General features: G+C 40.4%; 1 protein-coding gene and 1 non-coding gene across 2 annotated transcripts in view; one reads left to right on the plus strand and one right to left on the minus strand.

The window, feature by feature from the left end:
- The first annotated feature begins 6656 nt into the window (after window positions 1-6656).
- trnaq-uug (transfer RNA glutamine (anticodon UUG)) lies at window positions 6657-6728 on the plus strand. Its single transcript has one exon. It is a non-coding gene; the product is annotated as a tRNA-Gln (tRNA).
- Window positions 6729-8072: 1344 nt separating this feature from the next.
- The window catches only part of calcrl2 (calcitonin receptor-like 2), a 28777-nt gene continuing 15015 nt past the window's right edge, over window positions 8073-21834 (minus strand). Inside the window, exons 2-13 of the mRNA XM_008275496.1 lie at window positions 20706-20763; window positions 20435-20609; window positions 17607-17714; window positions 17356-17468; window positions 15488-15579; window positions 15147-15276; window positions 14134-14287; window positions 12618-12678; window positions 12308-12374; window positions 11907-12125; window positions 10449-10490; window positions 8073-10327 (exon numbers count right to left, since the gene is read on the minus strand). Of these exons, the coding sequence (XP_008273718.1) occupies window positions 10022-10327; window positions 10449-10490; window positions 11907-12125; window positions 12308-12374; window positions 12618-12678; window positions 14134-14287; window positions 15147-15276; window positions 15488-15579; window positions 17356-17468; window positions 17607-17714; window positions 20435-20609; window positions 20706-20763 (1525 nt within the window). The 3' untranslated portion in view covers window positions 8073-10021. The remainder of the gene's footprint in view (window positions 10328-10448; window positions 10491-11906; window positions 12126-12307; window positions 12375-12617; window positions 12679-14133; window positions 14288-15146; window positions 15277-15487; window positions 15580-17355; window positions 17469-17606; window positions 17715-20434; window positions 20610-20705; window positions 20764-21834) is intronic.

Here is a 21834-nt window from a genome sequence, read left to right on the forward strand (position 1 = left end):
CTGCACAACGGGGGCAAAATCAATCACGCTTCTTCAACCGTAATGCTGAAGCTCCGTGACCGCGGAAGTGTGAATTTATTTTAGATTAGATTAAAATGTAATCTTTATTTTGTTAGGAAAAGACGTGGTATAAATGAGCAGAGCAGGTTGTGTTTCTCGAGCGTGGTGTAGCGAACATTTGTGAGTGTGGATACAGAGCTTAAACACAGACATCAGAATGCACCAGATTACCTACACATCCATCCCAGCAGGCCAGTAAACGCGACCTTTGTCGGTGACTTAACATGACGGCTTTCCAGTAGAGAAATAAGATTACCGTTTTACCAAGTCAGGTGACTTACTGGGCCAACTTCCTGCTGTTAGAAGTTCTTGTATTTGGTATATAGTTGAAACCAGAAGTTTACATCCACTGTATAAAAAGACATAAAACCTTTTTTTTTCTCTCTGTGTGAAATTAAATCAGGCTTAACTGTTCCTGTTTCAGGCCAGTTAGGATTATCAAAATTATTTCTATTTGCTAAATGGCAGAATAATGAGAAAGAATTTTTTAGAGAATTTTTTATTAGTGTTTAATTTGGTAGTGTTGCCTTTAAACTCTATGACTTGGGTCAAACGTTCTGGGTTTCCTTCCATAAGTTTCTCACAATAGTTTGATGAGTTCTGGCCCATTCCTCCTGACAGAACTGGTGGAACTGGGTCAGGTTTGTTGGTCTCCTTGCTCCACTGATGTTCTCCAGGATGGAGATCAGGGCTTTGTGATGGCCACTCCACAACACTGACTCTGTTGTCCTGAAGCCTCTCTGTAGCTAATCTGGTGCTATGCTGAGGGTCATTGTCCATCTGAAGACCCATTAGTGCCCAAGCTTTAACTTCCTGCTGATGTCTGGAGATGTTGCTTCAATATTTCCACATCATGTTCTTTCCTCATGATGCCATCTATTTAGTGAAGGTCACCAGTCCCTCCACAGCATGATGCTGCCACCCCCGTGCTTCACAGTTGAGATGGTGTTCTCAGGCCTGCAAGCTTCCCAAGAATGAACCAGAAATTGTACCCAGTGATGAACCAGACTTGTGGAGGTCCACAATTCTCTTCCTCACATCTTGGCTGGTTTCTTTAGATTTTCCATGTCATCCCAAAAGGAAGCAGTGTGTTTGAGGTGTGCCTTAAAATACATCCACGGGTGTGCCTCCAATTAAGTCAAATGTTGTCAATTAAACATCCAAAGCCATCCCATCATCATCTGAAGGCATAGTAATTTTAGTGGATGTAAACTTCTGAGAAAATAGTAAAAAAAAAAACAATCTCTCTCTCATGATTCCGGCATTCAGCAAATAGAAATCATTTTGGTGATCCTAACAGACCTAAAACAGAGAAAGTTTAGTCTGATTTAATGTCAGAGAGTGAGAAAAAAAAGTTCTCTCTTTTTATACAGTGGATGTAAGCGTCTGGTTTCAACTGCATACGGTGTCATGTTGGGACAACAACAACTCTGATTACTGACTCATCCTAGACCTCCTGATTTATGCTACAGTTGTGTTTCAGGGGATTTTTTTTTTCGTTGGATTTGATCTGTCTCTATTATTTTCCATCTTGGCAAAGACTCTCAATCAGATTTAAGCAATTCATCGGGCAGTTGTTTTCAGTGTGGAGCCATGATGCAGACATGGAAACACCTGAGCAGGTGCATAGATTCTTTTATAACCATGTTCATGCAGTTAGGCTGATTGGACATCACAGGTGGACTCAACTGTGTTTCAATGATGACAGGTTTTTTAACTTGTGTGTCAATGACCACAAGTGTATTCACTTTTGTTCCATTTAATTCCTACTTGTAAAGTATTTGTTTGTGATTGTTCATAGAAGGAAACAGTCCACTGTTCAACTCAGAAGTCTTGTAATTATGGAGAGCTGATCTAATCATTTGACCTTTAGGTGATATTGCACTGGGGTTGTGTAATGTACACACAGAAATAGATCCTCTGCTGCACCCATGTGGCTTTTTGTGTTACTACAATAACTCTGGGACCAACAACACAATCACTTCAAGCAAAGGACAAAAGTCCAGTCAAGTATTAGCAGCGTTTCCTTCCAAAATATAATAGAATGGAAATATTTTAGCAATCCCAGAGGGGAAATTTGGTTGTTACAGAAGAAAGAATAAAGCTACCATCAGCATAAAATAAACAAAAATATGTTGTAAATAAAAAATAAACAATAAAATGCACAATAAGTGAAATAAATACAGAGTAAAAATGTCCCATATGATAAACTCTAAATTTAAAATGTCCTATGTGACAATCTCTATATAAAGACGCACTTTGTGGTAACCTATAAATAAAAGATTTACAAATGTGAACGTCTATAAATAGGAACGTACACACGTGTTTCATTTGTGGTGCAAACATTGAGTAAGAGCAGAAGAAAAGTGCGTAAAAGGCATTTTTACCAGATAAATGTAAACAGAAACAGATGCTGCGAGGCAGAGAGGACTGAGAGCTCAGAGACAGCAGGGAAATGTGTCACACTCCACAGTTATCCTCCATTTTGCTCGCCTACAGTCAACACTATTAAGTTCCACACTAAATTGTAGCCATTCTTTTGCTATCATGTAATGTCAGTTTTCAGCCACTAGGGGACTGCAAAGAACTGATGTTGCAATATGACAATTTGTGTGCGGCTTCCTCCCACAAGTCCACAAACATGTTGAGGTTAATTGGTGATTCTAAATTGTCCGTAGGTGTGAATGTGAGTGTGCTTGGTTGTCTGTCTCAAAGTGTAGCCCTGTGATAGACTGGTGACCTGTCCAAGGTGTCCCCTGCCTTCACCCTGAGTCAGCTGGGATAAACTCCAGCCCCCCACGACCCTGGTGAGGGTTAAGGTGTAGAGATAATGGATGGATGGATGGAAATTTGCATGATTGATATGAATGCTAGTGACTTAAATGAGACTGCATATATACAAAGCGCTGCACTGGCTGTATGAAATATACACAACTTACTCTGAATAGAAAACTAGTTGTCAGCACTGCTCATCATCAAAATGTCAACATCACACAACTAAGTGCACGAGGTCGTATCTTATGTTGCTGTTACTTGGAAATTTTGCAAATCAATCAGAGCAATTAAAATACAAGCAACAACCGTGCTTAAGGTCAGAGTTATTCACTGGATAGTTAAAGTATGACGAAGAATTTCTGGTGAGAAGCTCGGCTTGTTGGGTAAGATCATAATTCTGGAACATAAACCTCCGAGCTTTAAAGGGATCTCGATGATTACTGAGATTCAACTTCTCCAGGAGGGAAAGTCTTTAAACAGATGGTTCCCCGGCTGAGGAAAGAAAACAGAGGCAGGCCCTGGTTTCTTGTCCGCTCTCATATATTAAATCAGGGAAGATTATTACATTAGTTAAGACACTGAAGGTGAAAAGAATAATCGGAATAAAATTCTTGGCATCGAGTCACATAGACGTGCTGTGTGCTTCATTGTAGGTTAAACCCCCACTGCCACAAATGAGGTTTACGTCAACAAAAAGGGACTGAAACTCACAAAACTATATATTTAAAAAAAGAGGAAAAAAGGAAAGACACACAAAACAGCTCATGGTGAATTCTCTGGTGGGCTCATTTTTACCCAAACATTAGGGTCAGGGGTGATCAGCACCACAGACAGCAGTCTGGAAGGAAAACAATATGGAGGAAAGACTGAAAACTCTAGCAAAGAGTCAGACGGCTACAACAAATTGGCTATTAGCGTGAGGAGAAAGTGAGATTGTAGAGAAATCCTGATGTCTTTGTTCGTTTGAATGCAACACCCAGCCGGGCAGCATGACCTGAGTGAAGCTGTGCTGCTTTCCAGGAAGTTTAAGTGACTATTTCATGTGACCAAGGGATATTTAACACCAAGCCGAATAAAAAAAAAGTGTCATAATTATATGATGACTGGGTAATATCAACCTATTTTACAGTTTTTGTTTACTTCTTTAAGGCTAGAGTGTGTTTATATAAACCATAAAACCATAGTTTCAGCTCATCATCAAGCTCTGCAGAAGCCTGATAACGATCCTGATCATTTGAATCAGGTGTGTTGGAAGAGGGACACATCTAAAACATTCAGGATTGTGGCCCTCGAGGACCAGGACTGGACACCCCTGATCTAAAGGAACCCAGACAGAACCACAGAGAGCTTTCAAACTCCTCATTGTTTGGCTCTCGGAGGAATAAAGCAAATCAGCTTTCATGCATCCACGCTGGTGTGCATATTCAGGAGGAGGGTAAAGGGAGGATGAAGACAAATGGATATACACAGAGTCTTCCTTTCAAAGTGCTATGCAGGTGCCATTAGGTCCAGGAGTAATCAGGCCTGACTGACTACAAAGACATGATACTTTCTGCTGTGTCCAACCCACAATTTACAGCGGATATCCTGGTGAAGTAATCCAGTTTCAAACATTTCACTGCACATTCTCCACCACTCGATGGCTCACGTAACATTCTGCATGGTAGTGTTTGTAATATACTGTACTAAAAGGAAGGAATTTTTTTCTTTTTTTTAATCTAATCTTTTTTTAATTTAAATTCAAATTTTGTATTTGTTTTTTATTTAGTTTAATTTCTTTTTTATTAGGGANGCTCTCATATATTAAATCAGGGAAGATTATTACATTAGTTAAGACACTGAAGGTGAAAAGAATAATCGGAATAAAATTCTTGGCATCGAGTCACACAGACGTGCTGCTGTGTGCTTCATTGTAGGTTAACCTCCCCACTGCTACAGATGAGGTTTACATCAACAGAGAGGGACTGAAACTCACAAAACTATACAGGAAAAAAAGAAAAGAAAAGAAGCAAAGACACACAAAACAGCGAATGGTGAATTCTCTGGTCGGCTCATTTTTACCCAAACTTTAGGGTCAGGGGTGATCAGCCCCACGGACAGCAGTCTGGAAGGAAAACAATATGCAGGGAAGACTGAAAAAGCAACTTTAAGGTCCCATTGGATTCTATCATTCCCTAATGTGAGGGATTTCTTTTTGCAGCAGAGTAGCAAAGAGTCAGACGGCTGCAACAAATTGGCTATTAGCGCGAGGAGAAAGTGAGATTGTAGAGAAATCCTGATCGTTTGAATGCAACGCCCAGCTGGGCAGCATGACCTGAGTGACGAGGTGCTGCTTTCCAGGAAATTTAAGTGACTATTTCATGTGACCAAGAGATATTTAACATCAAGCCGAATAAAATAATAATTAGATGATGACTGGGTAATATCAGCCTATTTTACAGTTTTTGTTTACTTCTTTAAGGTTAGAGTGTGTTTATATTAACCATAAAACCATAGCTTCAGCTCATCATCAAGCTCTGCAGAAGCCTGATAACGATCCTGATCATTTCAATCAGGTGTGTTGGAAGAGGGAAACATCTAAAACATGCAGGACTGTGGCCCTCGAGGATCAGCATTGGACACCCCTGATCTAAAGGAATCCAGACAGAACCACAGAGAGCTTTCAAACTCCTCATTGTTTGGCTCTCGGAGGAATAAAGCAAATCAGCTCTCATGCATCCACGCTGGTGTGCATATTCAGGAGGATGGGAAAGGGAGGATGAGGACAAATGGATATACACAGAGTCTTCTTTTCAAAGTGCTATGCAGATGCCATTAGGTAGAGGAGTAATCAGGCCTGACTGACTACAAAGACATGATACTTTCTGCTGTGTCCAACCCACAATTTACAGTTTGACCCAAACAGGAGCACTTGCCAAGTCAGATATCCTGGTGAAGTAATCCAGTTTCAAACATTTCACTGCACATTCTCCACCACTCGATGGCTCACTTAACATTCTGCACAGTAGTGTTTGTGATATACTGTACTAAAAGGAAGGAGTTTTTTGGGTTTTTTTTAAATCTAATCTTTTTTTTAAATTTAAATTAAATTTTTTTAATTTGTTTTTTTATTTAGTTTAATTTCTTTTTTATTAGGGATGGGGAAGGGGGTAGAGGGAGGTGGGGGTTAGTAGAATTTGGGGTTTTTTAGGGCCAATTTAGTTTTTGTTTGTTTGTTTGTTTGTTTGGTAATCGAGTGGGTTGGTAACCGATATATGGAACCGATATATATTTGAAGTTACTTGTTTGCGCATGCGTGATAGGTTTATACTTTATGCAAAACGCACCAACAACCCCTCAAACGAAAGCAAACAGTCCACAGATTCCAGACAAAGTCCATCAAAGCTCTCTGAAATCAAAGCATCAGCGAGAAATAACCCAAAGAACAGCAAAAACCGGAATCGCTTCATCAAACTGTAGTTGTAAAATGTCTCTTACCTTAGCTGTTTTGCCACAAAGAGTTTTTTTGTTTGTTTTTTTTTGTTGTTGTTTTTTCGGCATGAAAAACAGCTGAGAGCCAAACAGGTTAAATTAATCAACCTCAGCATCATCTCCTCAGTGTTTTTTGTTTTCTCTTCCCTCGGAGCGTCACTGCGGCCAACGGGACACACATTAGCCAACGTCAGCTTGTTAATTCCACTGCCGAGATGAATGGGTGTCCTCTAGCGCTACTACAGATCAATTTTCCGGTATTTAAGATGTAAAAATGTTATACAGCGACGCCAAAACGGAAGAATTTCTGACGCTTCATAGGCCGATGAGGGAGGAAGGCGGTACCATCCGGTCCCATGGTGTAATGGTTAGCACTCTGGACTTTGAATCCAGCGATCCGAGTTCAAATCTCGGTGGGACCTCGTCCTTTTCCTCTCCATGCTAGAATATCTAAGCACCGTTTTGGTGTCAGAGATGTGTGTTATCCCAGTATAAGCGCCAAACCCAGTATTAACCACATGCAACTGCAGAGAAGATAGTCAGACAACAGTAGACATCCCAGAATCCATCCTTAAATCCAAGTATGACCTGGCCTCCTCTGTCAGGGCCCCTCGGCTTTGGAACAACCTGCCTGAGGAGATAAGGCTCGCTGAATCAGTAACTTCCTTTAAATCACCTCTTAAAACCCACTTTTATCTCCAAGTAAAGTTCTCTTTTCTTTCTCTTTCATCACTCTCTAAATTTTTTACTGCTTGTCGTCCCTCTCTCTAACCTCCTGATCTTAATCTGTTTTTTTTTTTTTATCTTTGATTTTCTCTTCAGCTTCTCTTGTAACCCTCTTGTGTGATGTCGTCCTTTTAAGCAGTTTTTAAACTAGCTATCCATTCTGTATATTTTCATTTTTTTACGGTGTGTATTTACGTGTGTTTGCATGCCCCTTTTGATTTATTATGATGTTTGTACCTGTGTTCGTCCTGTCCTGCCTGATATTTCACCTGTATTTTATGTTCTACCTGCCAAAGCACTTTGTGAATTGTTGTTCTTAAAGGTGCTATACAAATAAAGTTATTATTATTAGTAGGAGTAGTAGTAGTCATCTGGTATTCTGATTATGTGTCAAAGCCCTCTAGCGTAAAATAATGTTGGGATATTGTTTGACTGCTCATAAACGTCTCACAAGAGGACATTTGCAGAATTATGTTGTGCATAGATGCTAACTACATACATAAGGAGCATTTCCGAGGCACATCTTCAGTATCTAGCAATGTAAATCTCACTGTCACACCAATGTGAAGCTGAGTGTAGATAGAAAGTGTGATGATCTCACTTTGCCAAGAGCACAGTATATTCATTTTACTCAGACAATAATAATGTTAAAATCTAATGATTTGTGGCCTGCACTAAGCCCCCACTGTGTCAAGAGCACAACAACACCTCTGCTCAGACTCTTTACTTATAGCAATATCTATCATTCAATCAATCAATCAGACGTTATATACAGCACATGGCATGCATTACATGTAACTTAAAGCTTATTTTTAACTATTTATTTTAGGCACTATAAAATGCTGGGTAGGTTCATCGAAACAAGGCATCATATAAAATTAACAAACACATGAAAATCTGTCTACAAAGTAGTTTGCAAGTAAAAAGAACAACAACACCAGCATCCTGTGGATAGACGCAGCTGCAATAAAGCCTCACAGTGTGTGCTACAGATTAAATCGCTCCACTGTTAAATAAATCTCACGCATAATGCTACACGATTATCTTCAAACAACTTTATTTCCATGCGTAAATGGCAGTGTTAAAAATATAAATACAGCAATATGCTTCAATTCAACTTTTTTTTCTTTTTTTTTTGGATGTTTTATTGGAATGTTTCTCAAATTTCATTTACAAATATGTCCACGACAGCTGCTTCTCTACTGGGCAGCATCCTACGCAGAATGAATTGAAAAATACTGCTCTTTCACAATCTCATACTCAGCTGTTTTCATAGCACAGCAGTGTTTTATTCACCATGCACCAGTGTACCCCGCCATGTCCACGCTGGAACATTTTGGATTTTAAGTCCGCTGTGAGTGGATGCATCATGGGACAAACACCAAAACACATCTGCTCATAGCTCACTTTCAAAAAAGAAAAAAATAAGACTCAGTATTCTGTAGCCTGCCAGTATACGCACAACACGGTACATGTGCAATGGGAAAAAAAAAAAAGAAGCTAAATTATATCTCTGTGAAGAAGCAGTGAAATCTATTTGTGCATTTTGAAGAGAAAAAAAAAAAACATGTCATAACAATAATACAAGTCGTTAAACATGTGAAAAATATCCACAACAATAACACAGAACGTTAAAAAGCAACAGGAACACCAGCGACAAAGACACAACAAATCTTTTAAACTGTCTCCTTCCCACGTAGTAGACCGGAGGAGGAGTTAATTAAGAGATAGAAAAGGCAATTATTTCTAACAATTTGGACAGCAATTTGCCACAATCTTGTTCTGTCTGCAAAATCTTCATTTGACAAAAATGGAATTCTGTAGCCTTGTCTCATCCTAACAATCACTTTGCTTTCAGTGTGTTGAAGCTTAAGATTAAGATCTCCTGTTGTATTACAATAAAACTCATGTCATTCTACAAAAGACTTTTTCCCCTTTGATTATAACAAAGCAGTTGTGCATAGAAACAAGAAAACTGGTGATCACTGAAACAAAATTGAGTAATTTCTAATCGGCCTAACTGTATAAACGCAGTCATAAAACGAGCCGTAACGCCTGTATTTATCTGTATGTCTGCATCATGTCTTCACATAATAAAAAAAAAAAATATGGAACTGAAAAATCTGATTGTGTTCCTTTAAAGTTGCTGCAGGAATCAGGAGGTCAAGAATGAGCCACAGTTCTAATAATCAGAGCTAAAACTGGGAACCACACGATGTGCTTCTTGCACAATTCAGCTGTGAAGAACAGACAGGCAAGTGCTTCAGACTTGGCACAGGGGTTATCAATGGAAGCTGGAGTTTCTGCAACAGCTCAGGAAGGGTAAAGTTGATGTATAGATATAAATCTATAGACCTTCCAGCCACCGTGCATTGCCTCTAAGAGCAAATTCTGTTGCATTTCATTTAAAAAAAAAACCTGGATCTAAATCTGACTGATTCTGTCAGGGTGCTGTGAAACTCGCTGGCTTTCGATGATCTTATCTTTCTTTAAAAAGAGCATGTGCAATCAAATCGGTGGGGTTATGACATTCATTGGTCACTGTTGTGCTGGGGTAAAGCATTTACAGGCTCCGTAAGGCAACAGATCGCACAAACGCATGTCTGTGATCTTTAAATGTCAGGTTTGGGAGTTGCAGCTTTTTCAATTCTGACAGGAAACTCATAATGAAAACTACAACAACAACAAAAATTATAACTGCGTTACATAAGTTGACTTAAAAGAAGGAACAGAACACATTATTACATGAAGATTCTCCTCGGTTCTTATGAGTCCAAAAACTGGAGCTGCTTCTGTAAAAATGTGTGTGTTTGTACTCGTGAAGCAACACATGCTTTTTAAGTGCTCTTTGGATATTATATACATACATACATACAAAAACCCAATCAGTTAACCTTCATTTTTAAATTCACTTTCAAGCTCGATGTTTTCTCATCATCAGTCCTTATTGTGAGTGTTTGAGTTTGTTTTGCGCTGCGACTGTCACCTCTCAGATGTCGGTGGTCTCCCGGGGGCTGAGCATGTCCACCTCCCCGTTGGTGCATGTGCCGCCTTTCTTTTCCTGCCCGTTGGCTTTCTGCTGCACCAGGGACAAAAAGTTGCAGTTTTCTTTCTGTTCAAAAACCACGGCGGCGGCGGCGGGCTGCTCTAAGCTGATGGTGGCGCGGCTGGTTTCGGTGATGGACGAGTTGGTGTGGTAGTTGAAGTGGTTGTTGGTGATGGGCGTTTCTCCCCAACTAGCTTTGCCCCAAGCACACTTCAACTGAACCCACTTCCTCTGCAGCGCTGTTTGGGCCTGTACAGCAACGTCACAGTCAAAGAGAAAAACTATTCAGTTTTTGATATTTGTAAATTCAGATCAGTTTGCATTATTGTTTTATTACCGCTTGTATTGTGTCGTCAAAACAGTAACGTACCTCACCATTGCAGAAACAGAATATGATTGCCACCAGGAATCCCTGCAAAGTATCAAGCCATACATGAATTATTAACACAGAAACAGATGTCAGCGAGGTTATTCCATAAATATTGAATGTAAATTAATCAAGAACACCTCTCTGTCCTATTTGAAAACATGGAGTGGATGAGGTATAGCTTCTTTCTCTCTGGTTGCAGTTGAAGTTTCAAGGGAACAAAGTGGTTCTTTCGTGCTTTCTTGCAAGAATATAGTGCTAGTTTGATGTTGGGGTGCAACGGAACTTATCAAAAAGAAATGCCTTTTTGTCAAACATCTCCTGTTTTTGGAAAAGAATGGAGAAGTCTGATGCTCTTAAGTGTAGAAGTGATAATAGTTAACTTCACTGGAGGAATTTGTGGCATTTTATACATCTGTGTTGCTGGTTAGCCGCAACACTGTGTTCAGACTCAAATTAATCTATATTTTTTTTTAAGTGCAAGAGGAAGACAGGAAAGTATAGAGCAATTACTGTAAGCCAGATTCGAACCGATGGCCACTGTGTTCAGGACTATAGCCCCTCTTCATAGGTCGCCCGCTCAACCTGTTGAGCTACTGGGGCACCACAAGCAGAGCATGTTTAGTCTGAATCAGCCCCAGTTACCCGTGGTGTTCTTCAGGGATCAAAGCTGGGACCACTTTTGTTTATTATATCTGGATGTCGAACAACTTCTTCAAACTCAGTGGTCATAAAAGCAAAATTCGCCTCAAAGTGCACAATTTCTCTTAGTGTCATCATGGACTGCACACCTTCCTTTAGCCTCCACATCGGTACCGTCTCTGCACTGCTTATTTCCCACCTGCGTCATCTTTCACATTGATCACAATTTCCATCGGCTCTAAAGATACGCTACAAGGTTCTACTGCTCATCCCAAAGCTCTCGATGGCTCCCCAAACCTTCCACTCCCTTCTCTGCTGTCTGTCCCACATTTTATGGTGAGTCGTAAATGGTCTGCACTTATATAGCACCTCAGTGGGACTCAAAGCGCCAATTCACACGCGCATTCATACACCATTGGCGACCACTGAGATCAACTTCGGGTTCAATGCCTTGCCCAAGGACACTTGGAAATGTGATTGAACTGCCAACCTTGCAATCAGGAGACAATTTGCTCTACTACCTGAGCCACAGCCACCCTAAGGGGCTTTAGACTCAACATTATCAGCTTTTTTGGAACTCACTACCTACACATTCATCAGCTGGAGTGCATTGAACAGTTCAAGTCACACCTGCATGTTCAGAACAACGTACCCAGTTAAAACTGTAGTGCAATCAACTCATGTCATTTTCCACTATGATGGTATTTCTATAGTCTTATCTTGCCTAATGTTTTGTAAGGTGTTCTCCACTGTGTTGAAAAAGGCCATTTATAATTGATTTATATGATTCAGATTTTTTTGATTTTTTTTTGACTGTACCTGGAAGTGGGAGAAGATGTTAATAAAGAAATCGTAGATGGCCCGGCTGATGCGTCCTTCGGGCCTCCAGGGCAAAATGATGTACTGGACTCCCAGCAGAGGGATGAGGATGAGGGTGGCTCTCACTGCCTTCATGTAGGCCGTGGTCTCAGCGCAGTGTGTCTCCTTCAGTTTGGTGATCAGAACCCGGACGATGTTCAGGAGAAAGAAAAAGTTCACCTGGATAGATGGATGGTGGGAAAACAAAGAATGAAACACTCTTGAGAGGAAGGCACATCTCTGAGTTTTATCAAAAGAATTACAACAAGCTGCCTGTCGGTGGCACTGTAGACATACGTTTGACTAAAGAGCCAATAAAGGGTTGTGTGTACATACGACATACGCTTTACATAACCACTCACCAGCAGTGCAGCTTGAATTGGCCCGTGAATGATGTAGAGCAGGTGAGTGTGTGAGCTGATCCAACACCTGAAACAAACCATCATCGTGAGCTCTCACCTGCACCGTAACAACGGCCTCACACATGTACCATCTGATGAGGCAAATCAATGTCCCTGAATTCCTTTCAACCTGAAGGCAATCAAACAGAGCAGGAAGCAGACACCCTGCTCGGTAGTCAGGTTAAAGTCGACCTTATACCGCAGCATTCCTCCTGTTGATCTGGATTCTGGCTTCGTAATTGTGACAAAGGAAGAACAACAGCCGTCTTACTTGTCATTAAAGAAGAGCCCACGGGCCACAGCATAAATGATGGCAGGAACGACAGGAAAACCTAAGGACAGAAACACAAACTGAAGTATCCTCAGAAATAGAACTTTACTGCAACAAAGACAGAGATTGCAGGTCAGCTTAACAAAGTTCACCAACATTTAATGTAATCCTGGGTTTGATGAAATGTCAACAGGATCTAAAAAGTATTTGTTATGTGCTCCATCACAATGAAAACTCAGGATTTTTCTTATTTTACTGTTGGTAAAGTAGTACTTAGATTATCATGACTGAACTTTCAATGTTTAGAAAATCTTAAATTAGCTCAGCTGCTAGTTGTTCAGACAATTAGTGCATCGCTATGTAACACACATGCTTTTATGTTCTGTACAATCTGAATGAAAAAATAAAAAAAGAGACTGTGACTCTCTCCATCACAGCGGTGGGTCTGAATGAAGCTGTGAGGAACAATGAAGTGATCAATGACAGAATGGTGTCACTTTAACAGACGAGTGACACAGTAATCTCACACACCCTTCATTTTTGCACTGATTAAAGAACTGGCATGGTGATAATTGAGTCTTAGAGGTGCTGTACGGTGGGTTTTGCAATCTTCATAGTTAATATGACAGTTGTACTGATCTTTTCATCTTAACTCCTGGCAAGAAAGTGATTGAGCCTTTTTTTTTTTTTTCAATCCCTTGCTCAGCTGCTGTATAGATTTTCAGTTCAAGAGAGAAGTCAGTTCTCAGCTACAGCGCCTGCAGAAATATCAATGAGCTAAATGCAAAAGTGACACATAGGGCATGTGACATGCTCATTACAGGAGGGCTTTACTGTACAGCTATAAAAAGATGTGAGCCTTCGAGAGACCTAAAAGAATCCATTACTAATACATAAGAGCTGGTTGAATGCAGCTCCACAGAGAGCCTGGATGAGATTTTCACACGAAAAGCCCACTTATCTGAGGTACATGCAGCATTCAAGGGTCCATTTCTGTTTTGACTTGTGTTCGAAAATGCACGGTGTTAGTGTAACAAAGGCGGTCATATGGGCCAAAAAATGTAGATGCTTTCATGTATTTAGATGCATTTGCAAGTAAATGTATGTTTTGGAAAACTTTGTTGAGGATGAAGTGGGAATTTTCCACTTTGCATGGTGCTCATGACGCTCTTTTAGGTTAAGTGTATTACTAGCATCTGGTGGGTGAATGACACCCATAATCACAGCATCAGACACAGATTTCAACTGTAACGCAGCTCCTTCAGATTTGTCTGGTGATATCATATTGTAAGAATCGATAAGTATTTGTACAATTGCTGTGTAGCTCATCCTCACACACACAACATTCGGATGTCGTCTGCGAAGACATTAATAGAATCCTCCGGGCCATGTGCCCAGCTGGCAATTTAACGCTATCGGATATGAACATGACCACAAGATGGAGGTCATTTGCACTAAAACCGCCGCAGGAAATGAGCTGGAAATGGCAACGAAATGTGTGATTCTCCTGACTCACCCCATCCCAGGATGTAGTACCAGAAGAGCTGCTGTTCCCCGACGAAGACGGCCACGATGATGAGCGTGTGGAGGTAGATGCCTTCGCACAGCATCCAGAAGTAGTTGGAAGTAGACGTGTACTGAGTCAGTACAGCCAGGATCTTACAGCTCACCTGACAGGCAGGAGATCATCAGACTTCACTAAGACTTTATTCACCAGAAGCAGATTTTAACCCATAAAGATATAGCATTATATTAGTATATAGTCGTACACCTCCAGAGCTGTTAATGATTAATTAGTAGTGGCATCACATATATCATAATGAGGGTGACTAAATATTGTTATATATAATATAATATTGTATATTTTATATTAAATCCATTAGTTATTCATATGTGTATGTATGTGTGTGTATGTAGGCCTATACACATATTTATGTAGTCTACTGTTGTAATATATTTATATTGGTAATGTACATTTTTATAACAATCTATTAGTAAATGACATATTTATTGTAAAGAAATTGATGATGTATATGGTACAATTACATACTGTACATTGGTGCAGCTAATTGATTATACATTGATGCATATTTTATGTTAAATCCATTTATTATATATAGGAACATGTAATGAAATGAAATGAAATGAAATGAAATGAAAAATACTTTATTTATCCCAGAAGGGAAATTCAATCTTGTAAAAGCTCACTTTTTTTTTTTTAAATCAATATAACATATATTTTATACAACAATAATAATAGTAATCATTCAGTCAGTCAATTGTCATAATATTGTAATGAATCGTAGGGTCATAAGGAGGTGGGAGTTAATAAGTTTATTCTTCTTCCTGCCCCTTTTTGAACTCATATTTGTACAGTTTTCCCCCTTGTTTTTTTATGTTGTTTTTAATTTAATTTTTTGTTCAAAATAAATATTTCATTCATCATTCATTCATTCATATTAACACACCATTATGTTAACATGGAGAACTTAAGCACGGGAGGTGATAAAGTATTGTTTCATGACTCACAGGGTTTCTGGCAATGATGGCCTGGTTATTGGACACGTTGAGCCAGAGCCACATTATCGTCACTATGGAGTTCAAGATGAAGGAGAGAAACATGTTCTTGTGGAGGGAAATTCTTTGGCAGCTGAGACTCCTGAACAGAGAAAGAGAGGTGGACAGAGCAAAGGAATAGCATGAGGTTAAGTACAAGTTTATCAAATGTAAAAAGCTGAATTTAACACTATTGTTTTAGCTTAGTACTGTTGATATTAATTGATCTTCAGACAAGCAGTGTACATGAGATGTTAAATCAGGATTTACAGCGTATACAAAGACTGTAGATGCATTCAGAAAACTTGACTCACTTAAAATAGGAGAAGATGATCAGACAGATGATTAACGAGGCAATGGAGAGACCGTGACCCACCATAGCCAGGTAGTAGAGACTGATGGCAAACTGCAGGGGACAAAGGTTTCATTATGAAATGGATGTTTATTCGTTATAATAAGGTTTTCAAACCAGCAAAGGAAAGCAGGTACAGTGTTTGCATAGTCTAAGTGCAGTGTTCCAAAAGCACAGTTGGGAGAAAGCAAACGAAATGTTTAAAGAAAACAGAAGTTTATAAAGTAAAAGGTAATATATCACTGACACACGACTTGGTGAACCTACGATCATTAAAAATAAATGGAGTACAGGTGTGATTTCCAACCAGCCTAATTATAGACCCTCATAGATTTAACCAGCTCAGATGGAGTCCTGCACTACAGTGGTCCACAGCGAAGGCATCGTCCTGACAGTGAAGCACAGTGACGACGATACGGGGCTGCATGACTATAAAAAGGTGTTGGGAAGATGACGTTTATAGACGACACCGTGAATAAACACAACCCCTCCAACAGAGATCATCTTCCCAGACATGTGTGTAACACTGGCATCTTCAGTTTCCGAGAAGGATTGAGTGGATATATGGAGAGTTGGTACCATGGATTTAGATGGTTAAATACTGGTTGACTTAGAAGTAATGCAGTTACCATAAGGTGATACCAGTTTGAATCTGAACACAATTAATAATCATTGTTGGCTAAGTGTCATGGAATAAATTTGAAATTGATGAAACATGCTCGAACAATCACCTCCTATAGGAATATATTTGCACAGGGTTGAGACCGTCACCGTGCTCAAAGTAGAGCAGTTCTCAAATATGGTGGATGTTCATGTGTATAGAGAGTTAATATGAGGTACATAAAAACTAGAGGTCAGCATCAAAAACATTCACATTCAAATAAGATCTCCAGTGAGACAGAGTTGTTGGTGTTACGTGTTGAGTTTTGGGAATTTTGTGGAGACACCAACAATTAAGTCTGCAAATTTAAATATTTATTATTATCTTGTAAATGAAAAAAAACCCCTCAAACAAACAAATAGCACATGGGAATGCAAAACAAGAAATTAGAAAATACAATTACACTACAGAGCATAATGTTAGGCTAATGTAGGCTAAATGTTTAGGAAAACTTCATATGCATGCTGAGCTTTGACCCTACAGAGACTTTTATCCCACTTGCAAAACTATAAATCTCTTCTTTACTCTACTCTCCTCTGACCCCAACTGTTTCTTCCAGTTAAAAGGGAGTTTTTCTTCCCACCGTCATCAAGCTCAAAAGGAACGAGCCGAGAAATGCCTCACATTATGATTTTGGCATTAAATAAAGAAGTCTGAAGTGAATTGAGAATTCACAGTGGAACCAGCTGGTTGGTTGAACTGCACAGTCTCTTATGTTCATGGCATTCATAAGTCCGCGAGCCAAGGCTGCGGTTTGCTCTCAGTTTATGTTGTTATGCTCAGCTGTCCAAGCACATATAACGTCTGACTATCAGATATCAGCATCTGTCATAAACCCGTCTTGGATTGTTTCTTGTAGTTGGTTCAGATTACTCTTTTTTTTTTTTTTTTAAATCCTGACCAAAAAAGGTGCACTCACATTCAGTACAAATAAACCAGTTTTGTAATAAATAGTCATTAATCCAGGCACATTAAGCAAATGGCGCTTCCCTCAGCTGCACTCAGAGCCATTGGTTGGTATTCATCAGTCCACTTTAATGACCACTAAGAGCCTGATGTGTTATGTTCTTGATCCCAGTAAATGTCACTCCTCCAATTTAGTCAAAGACATCAAATTAACAGAAACTGAAAAATTAAAAAAAACAGCTCCAGACTCCACAATATTTCACCTTGAGCTTGTCTGCAGTGTACGCCTGACACTGGGTGTAGTTAGACCAGACTCTGTTGCTCTCTGGGTGGTGGAACCACTGGCCATCAGGATTACACACTTTGGTCACCTTCTCTGTTGAAGACATTAGGATTTACAGAAACATGTTTAATTATTTTACATTGTTGGTGAAGAAAAAAAAGCTCACTGAACTCCAAGTATATGTCTGAATAAGTACGCCTGTGTGTGTGTGGATGTCCGTGAAGGCCTCACCAGCGGGGTCAAAGTCGTGGAAGTATTCAGGACACATCTGCATGACAGTCCCTGGAGCTGAATCTCCCCAGCACAGCCATCCATCCCACGTACGGTTACAGTAAGTGCCTACAGAGGGCAGCAGTTGAAAAGCCATTGAATTTGTAGCCAGAAGACATTAGAGGTGTGTATATCTGAGCAACTGTGTCTGTGGAAAACAACAGTCCCACCAACAAGAGTTTTAATCACAAGCTCAAAACAAATGCGTTTTTTTAAAGGACACATGATGCTAACCTGTTATCCCAAACAGGTAGAGGGCTGGAGGTAAAGACACGAAAAAGAGAACTGAATCCCTCCAAGCACACTGTTAGCAGTGAACTGTTTATAGTTCTGATGCCAAAAACCGTTTGGCTTTGAGTTCATGGTGGAAGTTTAAGACCCGGTAGGTGGCGTTGTTGTCTGATGAGCCATTAAGTTAACAGGATCCCTGCTCATGCAACGCACTCTTCTTCTATTCAAATCAAACAAAACAGAATCATTAAATCAATCACTTAGGCGGTAGCGCAGCAGATGTTGGTGCTCATATTATATTTTGCGTTTTCATATTTAGCAAATGGCGAAATACTTTTTCCAAATCTAAAGTTTGCTCCGATGTTTTATCATGAAGCATATAAAATGTAACATCTGTGCAATGAGTCGGGGAACTTTTACCTTTTTTAATAAACCTGCTGACAGTATGAATTGTATAAATTATATATCCAATAAAAACTGTGTGTTACACTTCTGCCAACCACAGCTGGCCCGCACAAAGCTCGTCAACAATAGACGGAAACCTGGATGTAGCAGGTCACACAGTGGCATGTTGGGAAACGGAGCACAAAATAACATTTCAAAGGCTGTGGATGGGAGCAGCAGGCACTGTGGAAAAGACAAAGGCCGAAGTTTCCTTTCTTTCAGACTCACTTCCTCCGTCTCTCTTTCTCTAAGAGCGTGCACGCATTGGAGACGGTTGATAGGCAAAACAACCAGTAATGCATACGTATATGCTTTTAAAAATGTTATCAACACGCGGCTTTCATTTCACCTTGTAGTGGTGCACAAAACTGCAAAGGGCTCCTTACTGCCTCCTGAAGCTGGAAGGTGCGACACAGCCATTGGTACAGTCGAAGTCATGCTTTCCACGTTCACATGTCCACAAGGGTACACGCAGGCCGTGCCCAAAATCATCCACTCACTCCCTACTCACTATCTAGGGACCACCATACAGTGAACTATGAAGGGGGCACCTCGGCAAAATAACATTTCAGACACTAATCGAGCTATTAATCGCGTCGCTTGCTAACCGCGATTTGTGCCGTAGTAACGTAATGCAAACTGTTTGTTACATTACAAGAAGTGGGTAAAATCAAATTTAACAAAACCTGTCCAGGGTGTCCCCTGCCTTCGCCCTAAGTCAGCTGGGATAGACTCCAGCCCCCCATGACCCTAGTGAGGATTAAGCGGTGTATAGATAATGGATGGATGGATAAACAGGAAATTACTTACATTTTAAAGACAAGTTTTCGCACGCTCATTCATATCATTCGTATTTCCTTTCGCGCAATGCATGATGGTCCATATTGCTTGGTTCGTGACCATCGGCGGTACATCACTTTTCACGGTGCATTGTGGGATATTTAGAGTGCACTACATAGGGTGTAATGTTTGTAACTTAACATTCGGCCAGCACTACAAAATGGTGAACACCCTACATCGTGCACTATATAGAATATAGTGGTTGATTTCACGGCCGTAATGTTCATTTCATTATCCAACCCAAGTCCGTATCGCAAACACACCAGCTACACACGAGCTAGGAAGACAAATGGGGGCCCAAGGGCCAATTCATTCTTTCCGTGTACAAAGACATTCACCAACTTGGGCGAATGATGAACCTGAACCCTTGCGTAGATGCAGAAAGCATTATTTAGGATAAAACCAATGTTTGTGAGGAGATTCTCTGTCATCCGCACCTTTATAATTAAAAGAGTTGGAACTGAAGTAGTCAATGTTGGACTGCTTTGATTTTACACATCAAATCCTCTAGAAAGTCTGTGCTATGCTCTGCACAGCTCCGTCCGGAATAGTCACACTGTCAGCATGCTACAGTCGAATCAGTAACTAGCTGCTATATGCTGTAGAAAATCACAGCCTGTTAGAAGCATCCAGGGAAGCCCAGTGTGTGTCTTTCTGTGTTCAATGAGGGGGAATGCATAGCAGCTATTGTAGTATGAATGGAGCTGTGTGCGTGTATGCCGTCTGCTTTGAAAGTCCTCATCTCTCTGCAGGTGAAAAGAACGAATTATTAAGAGCCACAATAGCGAGTGAGAGTCTACTCAACAGCCACACAGAGTACCAGCAGGTCCATAATAAGCTTAACAAACAAATCAGTTGGTTTGGCAAACGTACACTTGGTTAACCAGCCCACCTCTGTTCAGCAGCCGCGGCGCAAATCTGCTTCACTGAGCTTTTCAGCAGCGTTTCTGGTGTTGGCTAATAAGTCTAATTGGATTTAGGCTGCCATCAACCTTTAATGACATTAGCCTTTATTCATTCTTCTGAAAACAGTTTTTATTTTGTTGTTTTGCCTCATGACGGTCAGTTTTCAGAGTCTTCATTTGTAATCACATCATCACTGTGGAATCCGAGTTGCTCTAAAATAGGAGCCCATGTTAGCAAAGCAAACAGAATTAGGTCACTATTTATTTCTAGAGGTGATTACATCTGCATAGAGAGCGATTTTATTCAGGCACCACAACACCAGCCATTTGGAACGCAGTGCGTCGGAGCCGAACCGTCAATCCTCTCACCTTCTTCTGTTTGCGGCGGGTCACGGATTATCTTCAGGTAGCACTCAAACTGAGCGGCCAGGATCTGGCGTCTTGCATTTCCCAGCCCAGTAGATATGTTGCTGAAGTTCTGTTGCTGTTCTTCCTCCGCCTTCTCGACGGCCACCAGGGACCCCACATCCTGACTCTGGGACATCTGGATGGCGTCGTTATCCAAAGAAGTACACACAGTTTATCAGAAGTACTATAAATCCACAAAGTCAGTATTCATCTTGATATAATTTGTACTCACCTCTGTGCCCAGTGCCAGCGCAACAAGCAGCGACAGTGTCAGGGTCCTCCACATGTCTCTAAAGGGAAAAGAAGAACAAGGCCCGTGCAACTGTTAAACACTTTATCTCAGGTTGGATGTGAAGAAGCTGTACTTTGTAATAACAGGATGAAAACAGCGAATATCTTTCCATACAGTGTTGCTGTTTTCACGCAACTGGTCTCATAAGCATGTATGTTTATCTACAGCATGCATGTTTTCTCGTCTATCGGGACAGGAAGTTGGTGCTCCAGCGGTCATTCCTCTCCGCCGTCCACTCGGGGTCGGAGAAAACAGATGCGAGTTTATTATTGCTTTGGGGCAAAAGGGCAGCAAGTTCCCTGTCGTGTTTCATCTTTAATGAGGCAGCCAGTGAAGCCTCTGAAAACCAACACGTATAGACCAAAGTGTCCAGTTGATGGTAAAATGACACCTGTGTTCTTTAAATCTGGTAGAATGCCATTTTTCGTGGTTATTTGGCGATCATGATGTCGGACTTTCAGGTCTTAATGAAACACAGAACTGTAGCAAAGCAGTGACGACTTTGATCAGTGCGGTGATCTAACAAACTACAATCTTGCCTTTGCTTTCAGAGGTTATTATATTATTGGCTTTGATGCTAATATTCGTCAAAGCAGCTTCAAACTCGACACTGCACCGGCTTGTTGAGCATTGGATGCATGGTTTTATGACAAGCTGTTAACAGTTAGTGGCTTAGTTTGACTGTCCAGAAGTAAAATTACAGAAATCAACAATGTCAGTTTGATTAATAATCTTTATTCCAGATATCTATCATGTCTTTTTTTTGAGCAACAGTTGGAGACATATCTGTAATTGTTGACTAGTAAAAATAATAGTTTAAGACATCTCTGGTGAAAACTGGTCCAGCAGAAGCATTTAAAATCTTACGAGCTCTTTGTTTATTAGACACTTGTGGTCGCAGTTAACGAGAAGCTCAGCTCCAGGCTGGCAGTAAAGCGATCGCCACATGCAGTTACGGTTGCAGTGCAATGCAAAGTTTGAATTGCATTTCCATGTTACGCTTGCATTGGCTTCTGGTGCATCTGCAGATATCAGCAATATCATTCAAAACTCCACCTCTAGATATCTG

This window comes from Stegastes partitus, unplaced genomic scaffold (genome assembly GCF_000690725.1).
Source record: "Stegastes partitus isolate 25-593 unplaced genomic scaffold, Stegastes_partitus-1.0.2 Scaffold53, whole genome shotgun sequence".
NCBI lineage: Eukaryota > Metazoa > Chordata > Actinopteri > Pomacentridae > Stegastes > Stegastes partitus.